Source organism: Carlito syrichta, unplaced genomic scaffold (genome assembly GCF_000164805.1).
Source record: "Carlito syrichta isolate Samal-C Ts95f unplaced genomic scaffold, Tarsius_syrichta-2.0.1 Scaffold289386, whole genome shotgun sequence".
Classification (NCBI taxonomy): domain Eukaryota; kingdom Metazoa; phylum Chordata; class Mammalia; order Primates; family Tarsiidae; genus Carlito; species Carlito syrichta.
The window spans coordinates 30,545-52,941 of record NW_007233482.1 but is presented as its reverse complement, the minus strand read 5'-3'; the positions used below and the strand labels follow the sequence as shown (position 1 = coordinate 52,941).

Genomic DNA, 22,397 nt, shown 5'->3' with positions numbered 1-22,397 from the left:
CACCTGAACCAGCTGCAGAGGGATGAAGCTAAAGCAGAGGGTGGCAGGCTGTGATGGCCACAAGGTCCCTGTGGTTCCTTCTTCCAAGAACTAGAATGTGTTTCTCTGTCCTCTGAATCTCTGCTGGCCTTGACTTGCTTTTACCAACAGGATGGATGGGAGTAATGCTATCCAGATTCTCAGGCTAGCTTTCAGAGCCCTGTTTGCTTGGAACACTGCCACTGGGTGGAAAGTCCAGCCTGTCCTCTTGAGGACCCATGAAGGTAGATCCAGTTGTCCCAACTGAGACCCCAGACATATAATGAGGCCTTACTAGATCACCTGGCTCCAATCAGGCTAGCCTGGACCAGAAGAAGCACCTACAACCCACAGAATATGAGAAATAATGCTTTTGTGTATGCACCACTAAGTTTTCAGGGTGGTTTGTTATGCAGAGAGAAGCCAAAGATGATGGCAAGGAGACAAACACAGTCACAGGCTATGCTACAAGGATGAACATTCTTACAGGAGTGGAAGAAACAAAGAGTCCGAGGAAAATGACTTGAATGATCAGAAATCAGTTTTGAAACTGGCTATACCAGTATGTGACACAAGCCAACAAAAGTATGAACTATATCCAGGGTGGGAGGTCATCTCGCTTCTTAATATCAACTATATTTTACTCATCAAATAAGGCAGGTCAGTGCTAGTCTAGGTCTAGTGTCTAAGGGCAAAACAGGAGGGGGCTGTTTCGTGTGAACCCCCACGAGAGATGCTGCTTACGCCTGGTCCCCACTGCCCAGAAGAGACAAGGGTGAATCCAGCAGGCTGCACCAGGCTCCCTAAGATGCTGCTGACCTCGCTCCAGAAACGACCCCCCCGCCAAGTCCACAGAATCATGGCAGCCTGGATGCTCAGTCTTGTGGTTGGCCCAGGATGAGAGGTGGTGTGCCAATCCAGCCGTTTCAGGGCCTGCTGGTGATATGCTTGTGTGCACAAAACGTGTTCTCTTTTGTTCATCAATGGCCTAAAAAGGCACAGTACATTGACCCAGCTCTGGGGGAGGTCCAACGTCCAGAAAGGGAGCTATCAGTTTAGATCTGTGGGGGTCACCTGGGACAGCTCCTGGGGATCTGACCAGGAGCGCCCACTTCTCCCCATGCCCCACCCCCTGTAGCAGTAACAGCACCCTTGGCTCAGCCTGGTCCCCAGGGAGGCAAACTTCCTCAACTGCAGACCCTTGAACCACACTGGTGGATAGGCTCGTTTACTGGAGGAAGCCATGTTTAGGGAACAAAAGCAGCATTTCCATAGTTCATGTATCTTAGACAATATCAAAGATATCTTACTTATCAAATAAGACTTTGACTTTCAGGTTGTAATTCAGCTCTTGCAATTTCACCAACAATCTGGAAAGAAAAAAGTCATTACTTTAAAAAATGACCTCTTACAATGTACGTATTATGCCAATTCCCAGTCTACGAACACTTAGGTAAACAACTCATTCTCTAGTTTTTGGTTATTACAGATAAGAAACTGACACTTGACCAGGCACGGTGGCTCAAGTCTGTAATCCCAGCACTTTGGGAGGCCAAGGTGAGATGACTGCCTGAACTCAGGAGTCGAGACCAGTCTGGGCAACTTGGTGAAACTTGATCTCTACACCAAATCAAAAAATAAGCTGGGCGTGGTAGCACATGCCTGTAGTTCCAGCTACTTGAAAGGCTGAGGCAGAAAGATTGCCTGAACCCAGCAGGTCAAGGCTGCAGTGGCTGTGAACATGCCACTGCACTCCAGCCTGGGCAACAGAGTGAGACTCCAATTCAAAAAAAAAAAGAAAGAAAGAAAAAAACTGACAGATACTCTTGTATGTCTACTTAGAGTTTTTAAAAGTGTATTTGTGGAATAAATTCTTAGCTGTGGAATTGCTGAGGCAAAGTTGTCACTTTCAGCTCTGACAGGCTATGAACTGACTTGACATTCCCCCCAAAAATCAGTGAGGGAAACAGAGTCCCTACACAACGTCACCAACATTGGGTTTTACCAAAATTTCTACTTTGGGCCAATTAGTATGGGTGAAAAAAATACAATGATTACTCTTTACTAAATTTTTTAATCTAATATTTGTTTTGTTGAGAGAAAATAAAACTATCCATCCAGAATCAGAAAAATGAGGGTTACATCTATAACCACACAGGGTAGTGAGGAGGGAAGTAGAGTAGGAGATGGCATGTCTCTGCCCCCTTGGCAGAGAGGCTCTGGGAACTTAAAAGTGTGGTTCTTGGCACTTAACATTGTGTCGTCTGTGTGCCAGTGGCAACAACAAGACCTGGAAACTTACAAGGAGGGCAAAATCTCAAACTCCTTCCCAGATCTACTAAATTGTAAGTTACACTTCTAACAGGAACCTCATATGATTTGAATGCTTCTGGTTTGGGAAGCATTGTCAGTAAGGGAGTTGAATAGCAAGGCACGTAAATGTTATCTTTGAAGTTTCTTGTTCTCCTCTTGATCTGCCCCTCCTCCTCCTGACCAAGGCTTCTTTTTAAGACTGCCCTACCTAGTAGTGTCCCATAGTTTCCAGTGTTTCTTGTCCATAACAACATATTGAGATATTGAGCTTCTATCTTTTTGTTTTGGACACTGCCCTCTGCTAGGGAACCACTGGTCCATCTTATAGTCTTCTGCTGTGATCACCTGTGAATAGTAACAAGCACATTCTAGGGACAAGATTTTAACCAAAAAAAAAGTTGAAATTTCTGATAATGTTGACAGGTGGAATGAGTGACAAGAATGGGTTTTGGGGGATACATAATTACATACACCTAATCATTTAATTCTAAGCACTACAAAGGAGAAATAAAGGGTACTTATAATTAAAGAAGGGTTTACTCAGGTCAGAGAAGGAATCAGACTCTTAGATTTTTATAAAGTTCCTTTTGCCTCTAGTGGGAATAATTAAAACAGATGCAGAAGACCGGTGAATTAGCTGATAGAAACCCAGGCAAGAGGCAATGGCACCTGGGCCTGGGGTGATGGAGGTCTCAGTCTCACCCTGCTCCATTTGGTGGAGCTGGCAGATGGAACCAGAGTTGTACAATCCCTACCAGCTGCGAGCACCAGAATTCCATGAAGGCTTGAGTGTGGCCTGTAACACCACCAGCCAGTGAAGGTACTTGCAGACTGACATCAGCCGCAGCCCATAAAAAGAACCAGGGCCTGTTCTGAAGCTTAGCCCAACCCAGCCTAGAATCTAGTTGCCTATCATGAGAGAAAGGTTGAAAGAATGCAGCCACTCAGCCAGAGAAAGGAAAGCTATGTGTTCTCAGAAACATTTCTACAGTTATTACCAGGAGGAAAACAGGCTACAGAACAATCCATAGAGCAGAATACTAGTTTTTTAAATATGGAATATCATATTTGTGTGTGTCCATGTATGAAATATATACACACACACACGTTTTTATATGTTTGTACAGACATGGACAACACTCTGGGAGGACAAACACGAGGCTGTGTGCTGTGGTGGTTCACAGATATTTAGATCACAGACCGCTTTGAAAATCTGCAGAAAGCTATGCACTGACTCACCAGGAAAACATGCATGTATGTTATAAATCTATACATACAGAGCTTGGGGTTCAGGATGCTAAGGTCACACACTTATGCTCACGAGAGTGATGCTGCAGGAATGTTTCCTCTCTGCTACCTACACTGCTGCGGTTTGGACTTCCTATTTCCTGTGACACTTGACATTTACAATTAGAAAAAAATCACGTGTGTGTCTGTGTGTGTGTGTGTACATACACAGGTTATGTTTCCCTTTAGAATACAAAAGACAGACTCTTGGGTGTTCTAAGTAAGAATTCATATTACAATAGCAAGAACTTGGAACCAACCATGCTGTCGATCGAGAGGACTGAATTTAAAAAATGTGGTACATATACATGATGGAATACTATGCAGCCATAAAAAAGAACAAAATCATGAACTTCGCAGTAACCTGCATGGAACTAGAGTTTATAATACTGAGTGATCTCTCACAGAAACAAAGATCTGAGTATCACATGTTCTCACTCATAAGTGGACCTTGAACATCTATCGTAATACTATAAGAAAAGGATCGACAGTGGTGGGAAACTATGGGAGGGGACAGGGAGAGCAAGGGTTGTGGGATTAACAGTAGTCAATATCTGTCTGGGGATGGAGGGACACCCCTTATCAACAAGGGTGCCTGAACGATGCATATTTGTATACCTAACCCTAAATTGTACCCCACAATTTTAAAATAAAAAAAATTCATATTAAATGCCTTCTGAAAAATTATTTCCTCTAAAGCCATACATATTTAGATAGACAGATATAGATATATATGTGTGAGTGTGTGTATATTTACATATATATATTTCAGTTTTTGTCACTCTATTGTTAACCAATGATAATTATCCAAAATTAGAGACATACTTGTAACTTAATTGCACAACACAAAATTATGCTAATTGAAGTCTACTAGAATTCACCGAACACTGTCTAGTGCAGTGGTCCCCAATCTTTTTGGCATCAGAGACTGCTTTCGTGGAAGAAAATTTTTCTTCTTTTAAATTTTATTTTAAAGTTGTGGGGGAAGACAATTGTTCCATGGACTGGGAGCAGGGAGGAGATCATCAGGCATTAGATTCTCAAAAGGAGCACTAGGTCCCTTGCATGCACAGTTTACAATGGGGTTTGTGCTCCCATGAGAATCTAGTGCTGCCTCTGAGCTGACAAGAGGTGGAACTCCACTCGCATGTCACTCACCTCCTGCTGTGCAGCCTGGTTCCTAACAGGCCACAGACGGGTACCAGTCCACGGCCCGGGGGTTAGGGATCCCTGCACTAGTATACTTCCGCACTGCTGAGTGCACACATATGCTTGTGGAACAGCTCTGTAAGAGGAACTTAGGGGTGCACAGGAAGCATGTGGGGTCATATCTCTTCCTTCTCACCTCAGCTTCACAGTGAACTGTACTCCTGTCTTCAAGACCAGTGGCCTCTGCGGGTGCGTCGGCATGCAAGGCTGTCTCTCCACCACAAAGGAGCTGCACACACCCGGAAAAGCACACGTGAATTTAGCACTTCCATGAAATAGTGATTTTCCCTGAAGATGGAAGGGAGTTAGAGAGCACATCCTAGAAAAGAACCTGAGAGCTTCGGACAAGTTGGAGGGACAAAGTGATGTTATCTAGTCAGTAAAGAAATTCCAAAATCTAATCTACACTTAACAAAAACAGTAATCATAATGATCTCTGAAACTATCCAACAAGGAAAATCCTCAATTTGATTATGCTCATTTACAAATCAGTGTTAAGAACCAAACTCGCACTCCAACAAGCCAAATAAGTATCCTTCATTTTTTCAAAATCTAGCACAGAGGCATTCTTGTCTGGACATCAGTCACAGGGAAACAAGTACATTTTTGCTATGTCAAGTTTGCATAAGGCAAACAAACAAAAAAGTCTTGCAATGTGAACCCTACTCTTCCATTCAAGGACATTTATCTATTTACTAAGCATGTGGAGTACCTACTGTTTACAAGGCAGTGTGCTAGGCCCCACCGGGGGAAAAGGGTGACAGAGGCATGTCTCTGTCTTCCAGAAGCCTACAATTTTCAACAAAAATAACAGAATATATAAGCAACTATGTCATAAAAGTTGGAGTAGGTGAGGACCAGAGAAGGAACTATGTAAGCCTGGAAGGGAGACAGCATTTGTTTGGGCACTCTGCATGGTCTTGTGATGAGACACAAGCTGAAACTTTCATGATGATACCATTTTGAAAGTAGGCAGAAGAAAGCTCAAGCCTGGCACCGTGGATCATGCCTATAATCCTAGCACTTTGGGAGGCCAAGGAGAGAGGATCACTGGAGCCCAGAAGCTCAATACCAGCCTGAGCAACATAGTGAGACACTGTGTCTACAAAAAAATTTTTAAAAATTAACGGACGTGGTGGCAGGTACCTGAAGTCCCAGCTACTCAGGAGGCTTGAGCCTGGGAGCTAGAGGCTGCAGTGAGCCATGACTGCACCACCGCACTCCAGCCTGGGCAACAGAGTGAGAAAAAAAGAAAAGAAAAGAAAGAAAGCAAGGCGGCTCTGAGGTAGAAGGACATATCCTCAGGAGACACAGGGAGTGTAAAACATAGGCCTGGGAAATAGCAAGCAGCCACACTTCCTGGAAATATGTAAGTTTGGGCACAAAGCATGGGGTGTCCAGCTAGGTCCAGGCTGTAGACAGGGCCACGAACGCCCAGCTGAGGGCTCCAACTGGATCAATAGGTGATGAGAAACCAGACAGCACTGGTCACAGGGCCGGGGAGGAAGCGGGTGGGGGACAGGGGACCTGCTGGGAGGCCAGGGAAGTTCAGGAAAGAGGATTTGAGAGGCTGAGCTGGGACGAGGCTACAGCATGGGAAGGCAAGGAGGTGTCAGGTCTCAGCACAGACAGCCATGGGGAAGGAAGAAGAGCACAAGTGACCACAGCCTCCAGCCCTGAGGCCACGGAAGGGAAGGGCCACCAGCATAAACAAGGAACTCAGGAAGAGCCCATGGCCATAAAAGCGTCGATAGCCCAGTCAGCCCTTCTGGATGACCAAGATAACAGTCAAATGCTGCTGTGGAGGAAACGGCTGAGGAAGGTGCCCACCAGTGCCCCCAAGTCACCTCTGAATGAGCTGCTGGAAGAGGCTGAAGGTGCGGTCCCACAGCACCTGCTTGTTCTTGGTGATGGGGTCAAGCTCATAGGTGTATTTCTGCTCCAGCTCCTCCAACTTCTTCAGCTGCTGGCGAACCTGCTGCAGACTCTCAGCGACAATGGTGAACCTGGGGAGGCACAGGGCACAGGTCACTCTGTGAGAAACTGTCTCTGAATCGCCTATAACAGAGAATCACGGACACCCACGAGCGGCCATGGCAACACCTGGCGTCACCTCTATTGCCACACTCTACACTGCAGGCAGAAATGCGGCACAAGGCTTCTGCCGGTGCCAAGGAGCTCAGTTATTTGGAGAGAAAAAACTCGCATGCACTGAATGATGACAGCCCAGATCAAAATCCTCCGCACACACTGAGATCTACATAAGGAGACGGGGTGGGGGCAGGGCTTCTAGGTGATCTGTGACCTCAAGTGACTTTTAAGGTGAGCTGGACTAAAAAGAGTAGGGCAGGCTGGGTGAGGTGGCCCCTGCACTTTGGAGGACTGCTTGAGGTCAGGAGTTTGAGATCAGCCTGGGCAACACAGCAAGACCCCATCTCTGTAAAAATAAAAAATATATTTTAAAAAGTACTCCAGGTGTGGTGGTATGTGCCTCGACTCCCAGCTACTTGGGAAGCTGAGGCGAGAGGATCATTTGAGCCCAGGAGTTCAAGGCTGCGCTACCCTAACGTGGCTCCGTGGGGTTCCTTGTGAGTTTCTGGGGTTGACCAGCAGCTGCCAGCATCCCCTGGAGACTCACCAGTTCTGCAGCTGATCCAGGCACGCATTGGGCGGGCCCCCGATGCAGGCGCTCTGCTGCCGCTGCTTCCACTCCACCAGTTCCTCATTGATCAGGGCATTCTGGGTGAGCTCCGTGACATTCAGCAAGTCTATGATCTTGTGAACCACTTCCTGAAGGAGAGGAAAAAACAAAGTGAGGGCAACTCATTTCGCATCGCTACATTTTAGGAGATTTTTAGAAAGCAAAGCAAATTATCCTTCTATCCTCCACTGGGGCTCTGTACTGAAAGGTCATAATCATTCCTTTTTCTCTGCTCTGAACTTCAAGTCCATCATTCAAAGTCTGTGACAAAAGCTGTGCGCTGTTCTGAAAAGCGAATCAGTACCTTCCTCTTGTTGTCAAGCATCAAAAACATCTTCTGCAGTAACTGTTGCTCCTGCTTCTGCTCGTTCTTTGCCACGCCATTGGTTTCGAATTCTGTGATTTGGAAGAGGTGGCAGATAGAAATATTTCTATAAAGAAGACAACCAAGTAACACCAAAATTCACACATATTTAGGAGAAATGTGATACACATTTCTAGTGGTAGGCTAAAGTGGGGTCTTCCTCAATCTTTATCAAACAAAACAAGAAAAAAAATGACCTAAGTGTAACAACTGGGCACAGTGAAACAAAATACGTTTTATTTTTTTATTTTTAGTCAGTGTCTCACTCTGTCACCCAGGCTGAAGTGCAGTGGCACACTCACGACTACCACAGCCTCGACCTGCTGGGCTCAGGCAATCCTTCTGCCTGAACTACAGGCGCATGCCACCATGCCTGGCTAATTTTTTTTTTTTTTTTTAACTGTAGAGATGAGGTCTTTCCATGTTGCCTAGGCTGGTCTCAGGCAATCCTCTCACCTCTGCCTCCCAAAGTACTGCGATTATGGACGTGAGTCACTGCATCCAGCCCAAAGTACTTGTTTTCAGTGACCCAAGTAAGTGGGAAGCAGGACTGTCTGCTACTTAAGTCACAGTTAGAACATACTTAAACGAATATAAGCGACAACATTCAAAACCTCAGATAAAAAATGTGTATAAGGCATATTTATCATTTTGAAAGAGAAGCAGATGATTAGGAAATAGCAGTTGAGGTTCTTTTCTCTCATGCTTTTTACTCAAGTCCTACTGATACTCTCTCCATAGTAACCACAGTATCTACCAAATGATCACCAGGGTAATAGCACCATTCTGTGTTCTATTCAATGCACATTTTGGGGTTATTTTCAGTTGCTATCATTAAAAACAAGCAACGACAACATAGAGTAATACTGCGTTAAAGCATGAGACAAATGCTGAGTTTCTCTGTAGTATGTGTGTGTCTGTGTGTGTGTGGACATGGAATATGTGCAGAAACTTTAGGTTTCAGGGCAGGAGAGCTTCATGCATCTAGCCATCTATGTCCATCGGTGGGCTAGGCACGAAAACAAGGTGCCAACACATGACCAGCGCTTATCAATTAGGGGTCACCCCCAGGAGACACTTGGCAATGTCTGGAGATAGTTTTGACTGTCACTGGTGGGGGTTATGGGGTAGTGTCTGCTACTGGCATCTGGTGGATAGAAGCCAGGGATGCTGTTAAACATTCTACAATGCCAGGGCTGCCACCATAACCAAGAATTATCTACTCCGGAATGTCAATAGTACTGAAACCCCAGCCTGGGTCACCAGTCGCCAAGACTCATGATTCTGAGTCATCAAATACTTGGTAAATACAGAGGAGGAATCATCTTCATTATCTAGTGGGGACCGAAAACATTACAGCCAATGGGCACCATTTTACTGGCAAACTCTTACCTCTGTTCTGCAAGGTTTTGCATTTGAAGTCGTATTCATCTTGTAAGTCTTCTAGGCTCTTGATTTCATGCTCTATACACTACAAGCAAAGACATACACATGGTTTCCACTGACCGTCAGCTTCCAAAGACTTTAGAAACGGAGTATTGCATCTACAGAACCCAGAGGAAAATGGAAACAATGCCAGCTCCCTCAAAGGTGGGTTAGCTTGCAGAATTCTAACTGCATATATGAAATAAGTTACATTTCACTATTAAGTATGTTGGCTAGAAAGATTCCATAGAGAAAAACTAGAAATAGTTAATTAACATGTAAATACACTAAAAAAAAAGAAAACATACACCAATGCTCAAGCTGATTTGCATGTCATTGCTGGGTTCCAGGGTCTAAATTCTGAGTTTTCCTCACCATTTCTGTGGCCACCTTGGAGATGGGGTTTCACAACTCCATTGCAGTACACAGCAAGCAAAAGCCAAGCTCACAGCAAAACTCCTCATTCCTTGCAAGTAAGAGGACTGAGCACATGTCCCTTACTTCCTGGGACTGTCCTGGCCTAACACCTGCCATCCTGGTAGAATTACCAACAGTGCCTTCTTAGTCACCCAAATGCATCGCAATCTGGACAATAATATGTATTTATTATATGCATTCTAATAAGTAAGCCTCACTTGTTTGGGATTTGGTTACATTTCTACACATGGCTCTCTGGATTTCCACGGCTGTATATAAACTGGGCCCACGAGGTTTCTACTTTATGGAAGCATTTCCCTAGGAGACTGCAGGATAAGTTGTCAAAGAACCTGGAGTTTGGAAGGATGCTGTCAGAGGCACATAAGTCAAGGCCACACTGGTGGCACCCAGAGACACACGGAGGCCCACACCCCTGGGCTGAAAGGTATCTTCGCACACACAGGCCTGTGAGAAGCAGGACTCCTCAATCTCTTCCCAAACCGCCCTCACAGTGGGGAAGTGAAACACGCCAGCCCCTGCTTCCTTCAACTGGCATGGAAGTTCTACCTCAAAACTTCTGTGGATGTCTTGTTTACATCAAAATGTATCAGTATATCTTTCAAAGAAATGTTTTTTGTTGCTCTTCCAAGTATTAGAATAAATCAGATGCTTGAGGAAGACAGGCCCTGTTAACCCTAGGGCTCTGGATTACCCTAGGTCACACCAGTTGAGAGGTGTGAACACAGGCCTATTTACAGCTGCAGCATCCAGTTTACTGGGTCATAGGCAAAGTCAACATTGACTACATGATCTCACAGGGAGAAAAGAGATAAGCTCAATGTTTGGCAGTTGCAATAGGACCATAAAAAGGTCTCTGGTCACTGGTTGTACCAAATGTTTACTTAGGGTTTGGAACATCAACAAAATCTTCTTCTCTGCTACTTAACAGACTGATCTCAGTCACTAGGTTTTGTTTTTATTTTTATTTTTGAGTTGGGGGTCTCATTCTTGCCCAGAGTGCAGTGGCTCTGGTTCACCACCGCCTCAACCTCCTGGACTCAAGTAATCCTCCTGCCCTGGCCTCTCAAGTAGCTGGGACTACAAGCACACACCACCACACCTGGCTGCTTTTTTTATTTTTTGTAGAGACAGATCTCACTATGTTGCCCAGCCTGGTCTCGAATTCCTGGGCTCAAGAGATCCTCCCACTCCAGCCTCCCAAAGTGCTGGGATTACAGGTGTGAGCCACCAACGCCCGGCCTAGTTACTAGGTTTACATTCAAAGCAACTAAACTCTTCTATCCCTTGTGAAGAAGAATTTTGGCATAAACACACGTGTTGACTCGACACTCACCATAACTTTGTCCTTGACATTTCGGACTTTGCCATCAAGCTCCTTCTGCTTGTCTAGCATCACTGTGTTCTGGATGCTCCCCGACTGAGCCTGTGATGGGAAGGGCACGATGAGACCACCAGTTCCTCTGGCATGTCTACCAGTTGGTTATGCTCCAAAGTCAAGCCCGTACCCTGTGTCCCACCTGTCCCCAGGGCTTCCAAAACATACGGGCTGCCCATTTAGGTGTCAATTAGAAATAGCTCTATTCTCGAGGTTCTGGAAAATGCTTACAAACCGTCAGCCAGGTTACAGAAAGACTAGGTTCAGCTCATGCCTAAAATAAGCAGAACTTCTAGCAGTTTCCATTAATTCATACAGCTGCATGGTACCACATTGGAATTTTTTTTTTTTTTTCCAGACAGGGTCTCGCTCTGGCACCCAGGCTAGAGTGAAACGGTGTGATTACAGCTCACACACCTGGCTAATGTTTAAATTTTTTATAGAGACAGTGTCTCACTATATTGCTCAGGCTGGCTTCAAATTCCTGGACTCAAATGATTCTCCTGCCTCAGTCTCCCAAAGTGCTGTGATTAAAGGTGCGAGTAACCACACACAGCCCACAAAGGAATTTATTTCAGGTTTCTCAAATACTATACACAAGATTATTCATATTAATCCTGTCCTTATTTATCTTAAAGTCTTCAGACTCACAATGTTATCCCCAGACCAGCACTATTTTACCACCTGGGAGCTTGTTGGAACTGTGGACTCTCAGGTGCTAATCCAATCACCGAATCAGAACCCTCTATTTTAACACAATCTCAGGTGATTCAGAGGTGTACTGAATTATAAAAGTACCTCATTAAGAGCATGGATGAAAATTTGCTTACTATAAAGTCAATAATGAATATAAACCCAGACTCATCTGGGAGAATTCAGCCTTTTTTTTTATTTTTTGAGGCAAGGTCTCCCCCTGTCAACCAGGCTGGAGTGCAGTGACAGTCATGGCTCACCTCAGCCTCGACTTCCTGGGCTCAGGTGATCCTTTTGCTTCGGTCTCCCGTGTGGGAGGGACTACAGTGCATACCACCACACCAGCTAATTTCTAAATTATTTTTGCAGAGACGAGATCACGCTATGTTGCCAAGGCTGGTCTCAAACTCCTGAACTCAAGTACTCCTCCTGCCTCGGCCTCCCAAAGTGCTAGGATTCCAGGCATGAGCCACGGCCCCCAGCCAGTCCTTACTGCTGATCCTCATATCCTCTGTGTCTATTTGTTCATGATGCACAGAGTGCCCAGCTCACTCATCAGCACACACTTCCTAGGCCCAAGTCCATGTTCTAGGCCCAGGTGTCAGAGTGGTCAACAAGATGGTCCCTGTTCTCATGGAGACTGGATTCTAGAAAGATGTTATTGTTGTTTAGTTAAAGCCACCACAGGGCAAAAACAGTGCCTGTCAACTTCTCTTACGTAGTGCCCTGCACGGCAGAGTCTATGTGGGTGTTTTCATATTTCAAATATATCAGTCTTCTTCATGCCTGGATTTCCCCTCATATTAGAAAGTCTCTATCCACAAATTATAAAGGAGTTCACCCCATTATTTTCCCTCAAGTATTTGCATGGTTTCTTTCCTTTTCTTTTTTCCTCTTTTAGATCTAAGACATTTGAAGTTTATTCTTGTGTTTAGTGTGAAATATGGGTTCGATTTTTACTTTTTTCCCAATAGATTTCAATTTGCCTTAACATGAAAAGTGAAAAGTCCAAGATTATCCCCAGTGCTTTATGCTGCTATCTTTATCATATCAATCTCCATATGCACCCGGGTTTACTTCTATATAAGCCTGAACCCCTGAAGTATGTTTAACTACTGAGGACTTAGAGTATATCTAGCAGGGCCAGTCCCATTTCATCATTCTACTCTTCCAGAAGTTTCCTTGCTATTATTGCATGTTTACTTTTCATACAAATTTCAGAATCAGTTTGAATCACTCCAAAAAGCAGCTTGCTGGCATTTTTATCGGGATCATATTGAAAGTATGAATTAACTCGGGAAGAGTTACTATCTTTATGATGCTGTTTCTTAAGTCTTGTGCCTCTAATGGTTTCCTCTTGTCTAGCTGCGCTGGCCAGCCCCACCAACACCACGTTAAGGAGTGGTCAAAGCTATGTGCACCAGCGACTCACTACAGCTTCCCCAGTCAAGGAAGAGCTGCGAGGTGTGTATTTTAGTATGCTACGCCTATCAATTCCTATCTTCTTGAATGTTTTTATTAGGAATGGGCATTGGGTTTTCTCAGACCTTTTCTGCTTCTATGGTGGGCAGAAAATGTTTTTTCTCCTTTTATTATTACATTCCTGGATTTCCCAGTCATGGTCTCCCCTTGTAACTTATAATAAAACCCACTCGGTCATGATGTATTATTTTCATAATGTCATGTTTAATCCTGATCCCTAATGTCTAATGTAGAACTTGTACACTGATATTCACAAGTAAAAGTGGGCTGGCTATAGCTTTCTGTTCTGTCTTTGTCAGATTTAGATCATCAAGGTGTTCTCTCTTCATGGCGAGTCTCCCTTCATCTTAGAGACTCCGGAATAGCAGGACATTGCAGCATGTGGATTGTGTCAGCTGTAACATGTGTATAAATGTGGATTCGAAAGAAGTGAACATCACTGGCATCCTGCTAGTGCAAGAGCAGCATGTCACTAAGTGATAAAAGGGGCTACTCAGCCGTTAGAATGAGCTTTCTCTTGGAGCAGTTCCAGAAGGCTTTCAGCCAGCACAGGGACATCTTGGCTGTCTCTACTCTAAGCCGGCAGGATGTGGGGGTCCTGTGGCCTCTGTGACATCTGGGACACTCCACCCAAACAGCAGGACCCAGCCACCAGAGGACCCTGACCTCCCAGGTCTCCTCCCAAACTATTCTGGCTCCATACAGTGAATGGAGAGATAGCCAGCAACAGGCTGTGCACACGCAGCTCCCGATCCTGCCTCTCCACCCTCTTCTTGGGGCTCACGGGAGCTGCCTGGTAGAGAAACCTGGCAACTGTGCCAGAGGCCTCAGAAACCTCCTGCCTCCTCCTGGAGCAGCAGGCCGGCAAGCCACTGAGACCCCTTGGTGTTCTCACTCCTTCCTCTAGCTCCTCCCTGCACCCTGGACCCTACCCCATCTCCTGGGGAGCCGCTGTAAGGCTGGCTGTGCATACTTCTGATACTGATGGCACTTACAGGGGGACTCTTTAACCTTTTAACTTTCTTTCTTTTTTTTAATTGGGGTCTCCCTCTGTCACCCAGGCTGGATGCATGTGGCATGATCATGGTTCACTTCACCTTCAAACTCCTGGGCTCAGGCAATCCCCCTACCTCAGCCTCCTGAGTAGCTAGGACTGCAGGCGAATACCAGCACGCTCAGCTAATTTTTAAAATTTTTTGTAGAAATGAAGTCTCGTTTATGTTGCCCAGGTTGGGCAACATAAGTCTCCCAAAGTGCTGGGATTACAGGCATGAACAACAGAGCCTAGCCAATGTTTACTTTATTATAATTTTTAGTGTTCTATTAGCAAAAAGTACCTGATTAAATCTCTGGGCATTTTCCAAAATCTTCCTTTCCTCCTTTAGACAGTTATAGATGACCATAGACATCTGAATTGGATCTTCTTGAAAATGATCCTAGATTTGAGTAGTTAGAATACAAATAAATTAAAAATCAGAATGCTTAAACCATTGTGTGTTATAAGTTGATATAAATTTGTTCCTATTCCCTAAGAAACCTCATCTCTCATCTATTAAATTTTACATAAAATAAAAATACTCTTTTTACAAATTATGACAAAAGTTGCTTTAGCTTTCCAATTAAGTGCAGGTACCTAAAGTACTTTTTTCTCTTTAAGTCGAGCTCTTACTCCATCACGCAGGCTGGAATGCAGTGGCACTATCATGGCTCACTGCAGCCTTGAACCTCTGGGTTCAAGCAATCCTCCTGCCTCAGTCTCCCAAGGAGCTGGGACTTCAGGCACATGCCACCAAGTCTGACTAATTTTTAAAATTTCTTTTGTAGATACAATATCTTGCTGTGTTGTTCAGGCTGCTCTTGAAGTCTTGGTCTCAAGTAATCCTCTTCCCTTGGTCTCCCAAAGTACTGGGATTACAGGTGTGAGCCACCATGCCTGGCCTAAAGTACTTTTTGATTAAAAACCAAAGTATGTTCATAAAAGGTTCATATAATATTTTTACTTTACTATCTTTCCGTATTTTTTGAGGCCAATTATCTTCTGTTAGGATCCTGAAACAATGCAAAAGATATAAAAACTATCCATTATATTCCTCAATTAATGTATCTGTTGGTCTATGCTTTGAATTATTCCAAAGATATTCATATTTATATTTTCTGTCACCCTTGTCAGAGCTAGATTACAAATTACTAGCCATTATGGCTCTTTATAGAGGTACATTCATGCAAAGTCTATGAGAACAGATTTCTGTAAAGTTAATCTGATTTCCCCACCCACTAGTTAAATTATAAAATCACAGATACACACACATTCACAAAGGAAAGAAAGAAAGAAAAAGCAAGTTTCCAATGACCTAAGTCGAAAAGTTTGGTTGTGTTGTATGAAACAAAACGATAGCTTTCACCTCCATTAAAAAAGAAAAGTTCTGTTAATACAGAAATAAATATGGTAGTCAGGCTAATGGCATTCTGGGAGCGCATTTGGAGAACTCCCAAAACTTCGTGGCATATTCTCTGGCTCTTCCTTTCACTTCTTCTTCCAGGGGAGGGCAATCCACCGGAAGCAAGGCAAGGAAGAGTGTGTGTTCGTGAAGCCACCTGACTTCTGAGGGAAACCAAGCCTTTCCAGATGTAATCCTTTTCTTTAGACCAAGGACCTGGATCGAGTTGACCACTAACCTTCCCTGGAGCTTTAATAGGTTATTGTAGCTCGTTGTTCTTAAAATATAGCCTCTTCTCTTTAAGTATCAAAAATTTTTAGCAAAACAAAGTCATAGTATCACATTTTTTCAGAATTACTGACATATAAGAGGCAATACACTTAAACCTGAAAATTCTTTGTGTTAATAAAACAAATGGATATTTCATTTTACTTATGCTATAAATATTAGCCATATAAAGTAAGTATATTTACACTCTCTGTAATGTCTCTAAATACCTGTGTGTGCTCAACAGTATTTGCAGAATGAAGAAAACTGTCTTATGTAAGCTTGAGAACACATCAGCTAAAACACAAAAACCAGGTCATACCTGAAGGTTACGCTTGCTCTTCCTAATATTATGTTGCAACAAGAAATTGTTCTCCAAAGAAAAGCGACTGTACTGATCATCCAGCTGCGACAGGAGGTCATGGAAACGGATAGTGGCGAACGAAACATCATTGGCAGCGTGTTCCCTGAGAGGGTGACATTTACACATTTCATTCTAGAAAGGAATGTCTGCTTAAAATGCACAAAGTAAACTGCTTTCCTTACTGAAATTATTAAAAATAATGAGTTTTCTTAGATTTCATTTTCTCCTTTTGAAACTGGTGTTGCTTTTAGCAGTAATGTACACAATATATCTATTTTGTGAAATTAGCATGAAAAATTCTATAACTCTTAAGAGACGGCACATGAAACTATGCATGGTGATTATCTCTGGAGGGGAAAAAAATGAGCAGGTGCCTTCCCTTTCTATGTCAAATACTTTCAGAATGGTTACAACTTTTATAATCAGCGAATAATACATTTTAAAGCAGAATATCTATCAGTTTTAAGAAGTAGCTCCTTAATTTTACTACCTTCTTCATATTTCTAATGTTACCATACTTTGGCTTTAGTTACTGCTTTTAAGTTATATATTTCTATAGCCTGGATCCTAAATTGGAAAATTATTGGTGTCAGTATGATGTAACTTGTCCAAAGCATTTAGGAGTACATATCATAAGTTAAATTTAGCCACACACACAAAAAAGAGTTAAATGACTAGTATATTTAGCTTGGTAGAGAAATCCCATGCCATTTCTTAAATCAATAAACTTTTCTGCAGCAGATAATCCTAATGGCCCTTGATGAGATCATCTTCCTATAAACATTGCCCCAAGTCACTGAATCAACGAGTTATTTCTAAGGTGCAGATAAACCTCTTCCTCTGATCTATGAGTTTTCCTTACCAGTCTTGCTTTTCTAGCCACTGTGCCAGGTACTGTCTGATTTCCATGGGAAAATTGTCATCGTACAGCTGGTGAACCTGCTCCAGGAACTTGGAGTCGAGCTGCTGGAGCTTGTACCACTGAGACATCCTGCAGGAAGCAGAACATACATTATGAACAGAAATACATTCATGTTTCCATGCTGCCACCTAGTGCCATGACACTTGTCAACATCTCACTTCATCCAAGACAAAAATTGTCCCAGAAATGTATGTAAATTTATAAATAAATAAATATATATAGAGAGAGAGCTGGGATCTCACTTTCTCACCCAGACTGGAATGCAATGGCACAATCACGGCTCACTGCAACCTTGACCTCCTAGATACAGGTGATACGCCTACCTCGGTCTCCCAAGTAGCTAGGACTACTGGTATGCATTATCGCGCCCAGTTAATTTAAATTTTTTGCAGACACGAGGTCTCTCTCTGTTGCCCAGGCTGGTCTCAAACTCCTGGGCTCAAGCAATCCACCTGCTTCAGCCTCCCAAAGTGCTGGGATTACAGGTATGAGACTCCACACCCAGACCAGAAATATATTACTTAAATGGGATTTATATTCTAAAGTTTTGTTGTTTTTTTTTAATTCAAAGGGAGCAGGTTTGCTAGATAGGAGTATTGTGTGATGATGAGTCTTGGGCTTCTATCAATCCCGTCACCCAGTGGTAGACATGGCACTCAGTGGGTGGTTTTCAGCCCTTACCCCCCTCCATCCCCCATTAGGAGTGCCCCAATATCTTGTTCCCATTCTTGTGTCATGTGCATATAGTATTTAGTTCCTGCTTATTAGGGAGAACATATGGTACTCAATATTTCTGTTTCTATTATAACTTGCTCAGGATGATGGTGTCTAGCTGCATTCATGTTGCTGAAAAGGATATGATTTCATGCTTTTTAATGGCCGCATAGTATTCCATGATGCACATGTACCATATATTCTTTATCCAGTTCATCACTGATAGACACCTAGGTTGGTTCCATGTTTTTGCTATTGTGGATAGTGCTGTGATAAACATGCTCATGCAGGTGTCTTTTTGGTAGAGTGATTTGTGCTCCTTTGGATACATACCCAGGAGCGGGGTTGCTGGGTCAAATGGCAAGTCTACTTTTAATTCTTTGAAAAAATCTCCATACTGAGAAAACCTGTTTTTAATCGAGTTTTGGGGTCAACTTTTTCTTCTTCTCCAGGAATCACACCTTCAGCTCTTTGCTCAATTGTCAAAATATCAGGGTAGCCTTCTCTGGCCCCTTATTTAAACTGTAACGACCTCCCACCCTAGAAAATGCGTTCCTCTTCCCTGATGGATTTTTTCTTCATAGCACTTACCACCACCGCCTGACCTATCACAAATTTTTTTTTTTTTTTTTAATTTTTGCCTGTTGTCACCCGAAGGGAAGGACTGGTGGGGGTTGTGGGGGTGAGTCTGTTTACTGCTGTATCCTCAGAACAATGTCAGGCACATAGTAGGTTTTCTATAAATATGTCTTTAAAATAAATTTGCATTTAATCAAATAAATAAATGTAAAACGTTAATTAGATTTGCTTTAAGACAAATCACAAGACCTCTCCAAAAATTGTTCTCCTACAAATACAGTATATTTGTGATGTAACAGAGTTTTAAACTGGTATTTTCTATTTGATGGTTCATACAGCAAAAATTATTTTTGTTTACATGTTTAAAATTAAGAGATATATTTTCTTCTTTGCCTAGTGCAAATAAGTCTGACATGAAATTTTAAATCTCGGTAATAATTTTTTAAAGATTGAAACAACATCATTAAATGTAATTTGAAAGGATAAAGTAACACTTATCTCTTTGGGAAACTGCTAAGTCAATTTTTATATAGTGATCCTGAAGATGAAAAATCACAACAAAACCCTGATTGAAGGATGTCTATTAGGAAAATGAAGAGCTTCCTGTGACCACCATGGAACTTAAGATTTTTATCAGCACAGGCCAGGCAACATTTAGCATGGCTACAAGTGAATCCTGTCCTGCCAGATCTCTGGGGAAGGGGTCTGGATTTTCAGGGAGGGCATGGAAGAGTGTGCATGCTGCTTGTCATGGAGCATGGGTGTGCAGGCATGAAGTCATGCCTACTCCACCAATGTCCCTCCAAAGGAGGGCACAGCACTATCTCACCTACAAAGCTAGTTACTATCTGGGATGCCAGTAGACATGGACCCAAGGCCACTCCCCGTGGAGCTCAGGCTGGAGCAATTTCGTCTTTCATTTCCAATTCATCTCACCTGGGCAAAAGGCCCCAGGTACACAGCTCTCTCCCTCTCTGCTAGGGGTCTAAAAAGGATATACCAAAAGCACACAAACTGGACTGCTCATCTCTTATTATCCATGTGAACCTGGGCAGCTCACGCCCCTAGCAGCAAGGCAGGTGGTTGTTAAGGCTGGATGAGCTGGTCATTCACAGCCCCTGGCACAGAACAGGTGTGTCAGTAGACTCACGTGAACAGACCCAGAACGCATCTCATCTTCTCACAAGAGCTGATACCAACCTAGGGAGTGGTACGACCACTCCCAGTCACTGGGAGCTAACCCCAAATTTAGGGTTGGCTCCTTCCTTTCTAGTCCCAAGACTTGCTGCCTCCCTGCCTCCAACACTTTGCCCTCCCAATCCAGCCTCTGCTGCACATAGGTTGGACCACATCCCATCATTCTCCTGGACAAAAATGCTACAGTTTGCCCATTCCTAGGCTGACTGCCACCCCATCCCATCTTCATCCACCAACAAAGCAACCCAATCACCAAATTATTTACTGTTGTTCTGACTGTGAGTAACATGTCTGCTTTGCTCCAGTTGCTACTCACCCTTGCAAACAGTCTCCCCACAAATCAGGCTCTAAATCCTACAGCATTCAACTCTAGGTGCAAATGCCCCTCCTGCAAAAGCTGAGTGACTTACCCAGAGACAACTAAGATTTCTTTGTCTTGTGCCTCACTGCATTCTGTCTATTAGAACATCACTTCCAGTCTTTCTTGTGAGGCTCTATGATGCCTCGGTTGCAGGATTTAAGCTCCAGAGTTCCAGGGTGAGGTAGGGGGCATTTTCCTTTTAACATCCTCCAAACCTTGGACAGTATCCTGCATTTAGTATGTGCTCAATACAGTGTGTTGAATTGAAATCACGAATATTTTGAAGGGAATTAGAAAGTAAGAAACAAACCCTACTATGATCCCACAAGTGAGTCCAGCAACCTCATTAAGTAATGGTTGCACAATGGATTGTGCGGGAGGCTCAAGTCCTATTTCTGTCCCATAAAAACAACTCACTTTCTAATATATCCTAACTCACTTTCTAATATATCCTAACACTCAAAGCACAATCAACCACACATCCACATACCTACCCCAGAGCTCGTGCGATTGTTTTTTTTTACGAGTAATTATATTATTTGGGGATTTGCAGGAACTAAACATCACTTTTAACTTCCAAGAAGACATTAAGCGCCACCATCCTTAAACACAGACGCATAATTAAGATCTCAAAGTCACGTACCCATTCATTGGTTTTCATGAGCATTTACTGACCTGCCACCTTGAGCCCCGGGGGGGGGGCGGGGGGTGCTGGGGATTCAACTAAAGCAGCAATTACACACAACACGTTGGGTGTCAAGACGACTGAGGATGCCCACCCAGGGTGCGAGCGCGAATCTGGACAGTTCTCGAGGATGGCACACCACAAATGACACTTTCTGCGAAAAGAAGAAAATGCGACTGTGAAGGAAAGGGGCGGAAGTGAAGGTAAGTGGGAACGTGCAGAGTCGGGGGGGGTATTCTATTTCAGTCATCTTTGCAGCCAGGAAAACCGTGACACCACCAGGAAAGGTGGTTCTGCTGTCACCTAGGATGCTCGGGACGCGCTCTCTCCCTGGGACCACGGATTCCCCGTCTGCACTGGAAGCCCGTCCTGGCCCCGCGACCTCAGGCCCCCTGTCCCCGCGCGTCCCACCCCAGGCTCCGGAGCCTCAGGGTCACTCACTCTGCGCAGCACCCGGAGGAGCGAACGGGGCGCTGCGGGGAGGCCTCCGCTGGGTCTGGGGTCCGGCGAGCGCGCCCCCTGCAAACTTAGCGTAGAGAAACGAAAGCAGCCGGCGAGAGAAAAGGCAGCGCCGGCCCCCGGCCCCCTTCCGCCTCCGCCAATCACCGCAGAGCTGCAGCGTTCAGCCAATCAGACGCGGCTGTTCCACGGACGTTGCCACCTCCCCCGGCGGCGGCCGCTTTCCGAGTTGGGGCGGGGCCGGCGAGCGGATGACCGCGGCTGCGGGCTGTGTTGCAACGGGTCGCGCGGGAGGATCCAGTTGCATGTTTCAGAGAACTAAAAGGAAGTTCTGTGTATGCAGATGCCCAAACTTGGAGATCCCTGCATTCGCCCCATCACCGAGCACCCAGGCAGAGGACATTCTAGAAACTCAGCTTAAGCAGCTAACCTCCAGGTGTCAAGTCCAGGGCATGCTATTGCCTCCTTGCTTTCTTGGGCTGTCTGGCTGATTGTGCTTTGAATGTTGTTTAGATGGATGGGATGCCTCCATTCTTGAGATACTTTCTTCCTTGGTGATGGTGACCACACATCTTCTTTGCTTCTTCCTTCCTCTCTGGCATTCTCTCTCCTTCACCTCCACTTGCACTGCCAAGCCATTGCATGTTCAGTGCTGTCAGTGCCCAGACCATGCCTGGGTCTTTACCTACGCTTGTCCTCATGCTGTGCTGTGATGGCCTCACCTACAGCTTTCTATCCTAGATGGAGGACTCCTAGGTATGCCATTCACACCTCTCCTCTGAGCTTCCCACCCACACAGACAGCCCCCACTTGACTCTACAGTATTGGCTGACCCGTGGACTCTGCAAACCACACTCAGAACCAAACTCATCATCTTCTCAAACCTGCTTTTTCTAGAAATAGTACATGCTAGAAACCTGGGAGTCATCTTTGACATTGCCTTCTCCCTCACCCCCTACACCTGATCCTCAGCCTTGCTGATTTCTTCTTCCTAAATATTTCCCATCTCATCTACTTCTCTCTGGCTACCTCCCTATGCTCTCTGAAGATTCCCAAATGACTGCCTTACTTCAGCTCTTAGCTCCCTTTTAGTCCATTCTCCATAA

The 22,397-nt window shown here is 44.3% G+C and overlaps 1 protein-coding gene across 3 annotated transcripts in view; it reads right to left on the bottom strand.

The window, feature by feature from the left end:
- The window catches only part of STAT1 (signal transducer and activator of transcription 1), a 41,472-nt gene extending 20,496 nt beyond the window's left edge, over nt 1-20,976 (bottom strand). For 2 of the 3 annotated variants that reach the window (XM_021710524.1, XM_021710525.1), the window contains exons 1-10: nt 17,237-17,365; nt 16,333-16,477; nt 14,643-14,741; nt 11,089-11,178; nt 9,285-9,363; nt 7,833-7,924; nt 7,466-7,617; nt 6,675-6,833; nt 4,964-5,056; nt 1,329-1,388 (exon numbers count right to left, since the gene is read on the bottom strand). In XM_021710524.1, the coding sequence (XP_021566199.1) occupies nt 1,329-1,388; nt 4,964-5,056; nt 6,675-6,833; nt 7,466-7,617; nt 7,833-7,924; nt 9,285-9,363; nt 11,089-11,178; nt 14,643-14,741; nt 16,333-16,477; nt 17,237-17,364 (1,097 nt within the window). In that variant the 5' untranslated portion in view covers nt 17,365. Of the gene's footprint in view, nt 1-1,328; nt 1,389-4,963; nt 5,057-6,674; nt 6,834-7,465; nt 7,618-7,832; nt 7,925-9,284; nt 9,364-11,088; nt 11,179-14,642; nt 14,742-16,332; nt 16,478-17,236; nt 17,366-20,926 lie in introns of those variants that run through there. The other variant, XM_021710523.1, reaches the window with a different exon arrangement.
- Nucleotides 20,977-22,397: the final 1,421 nt, after the last annotated feature.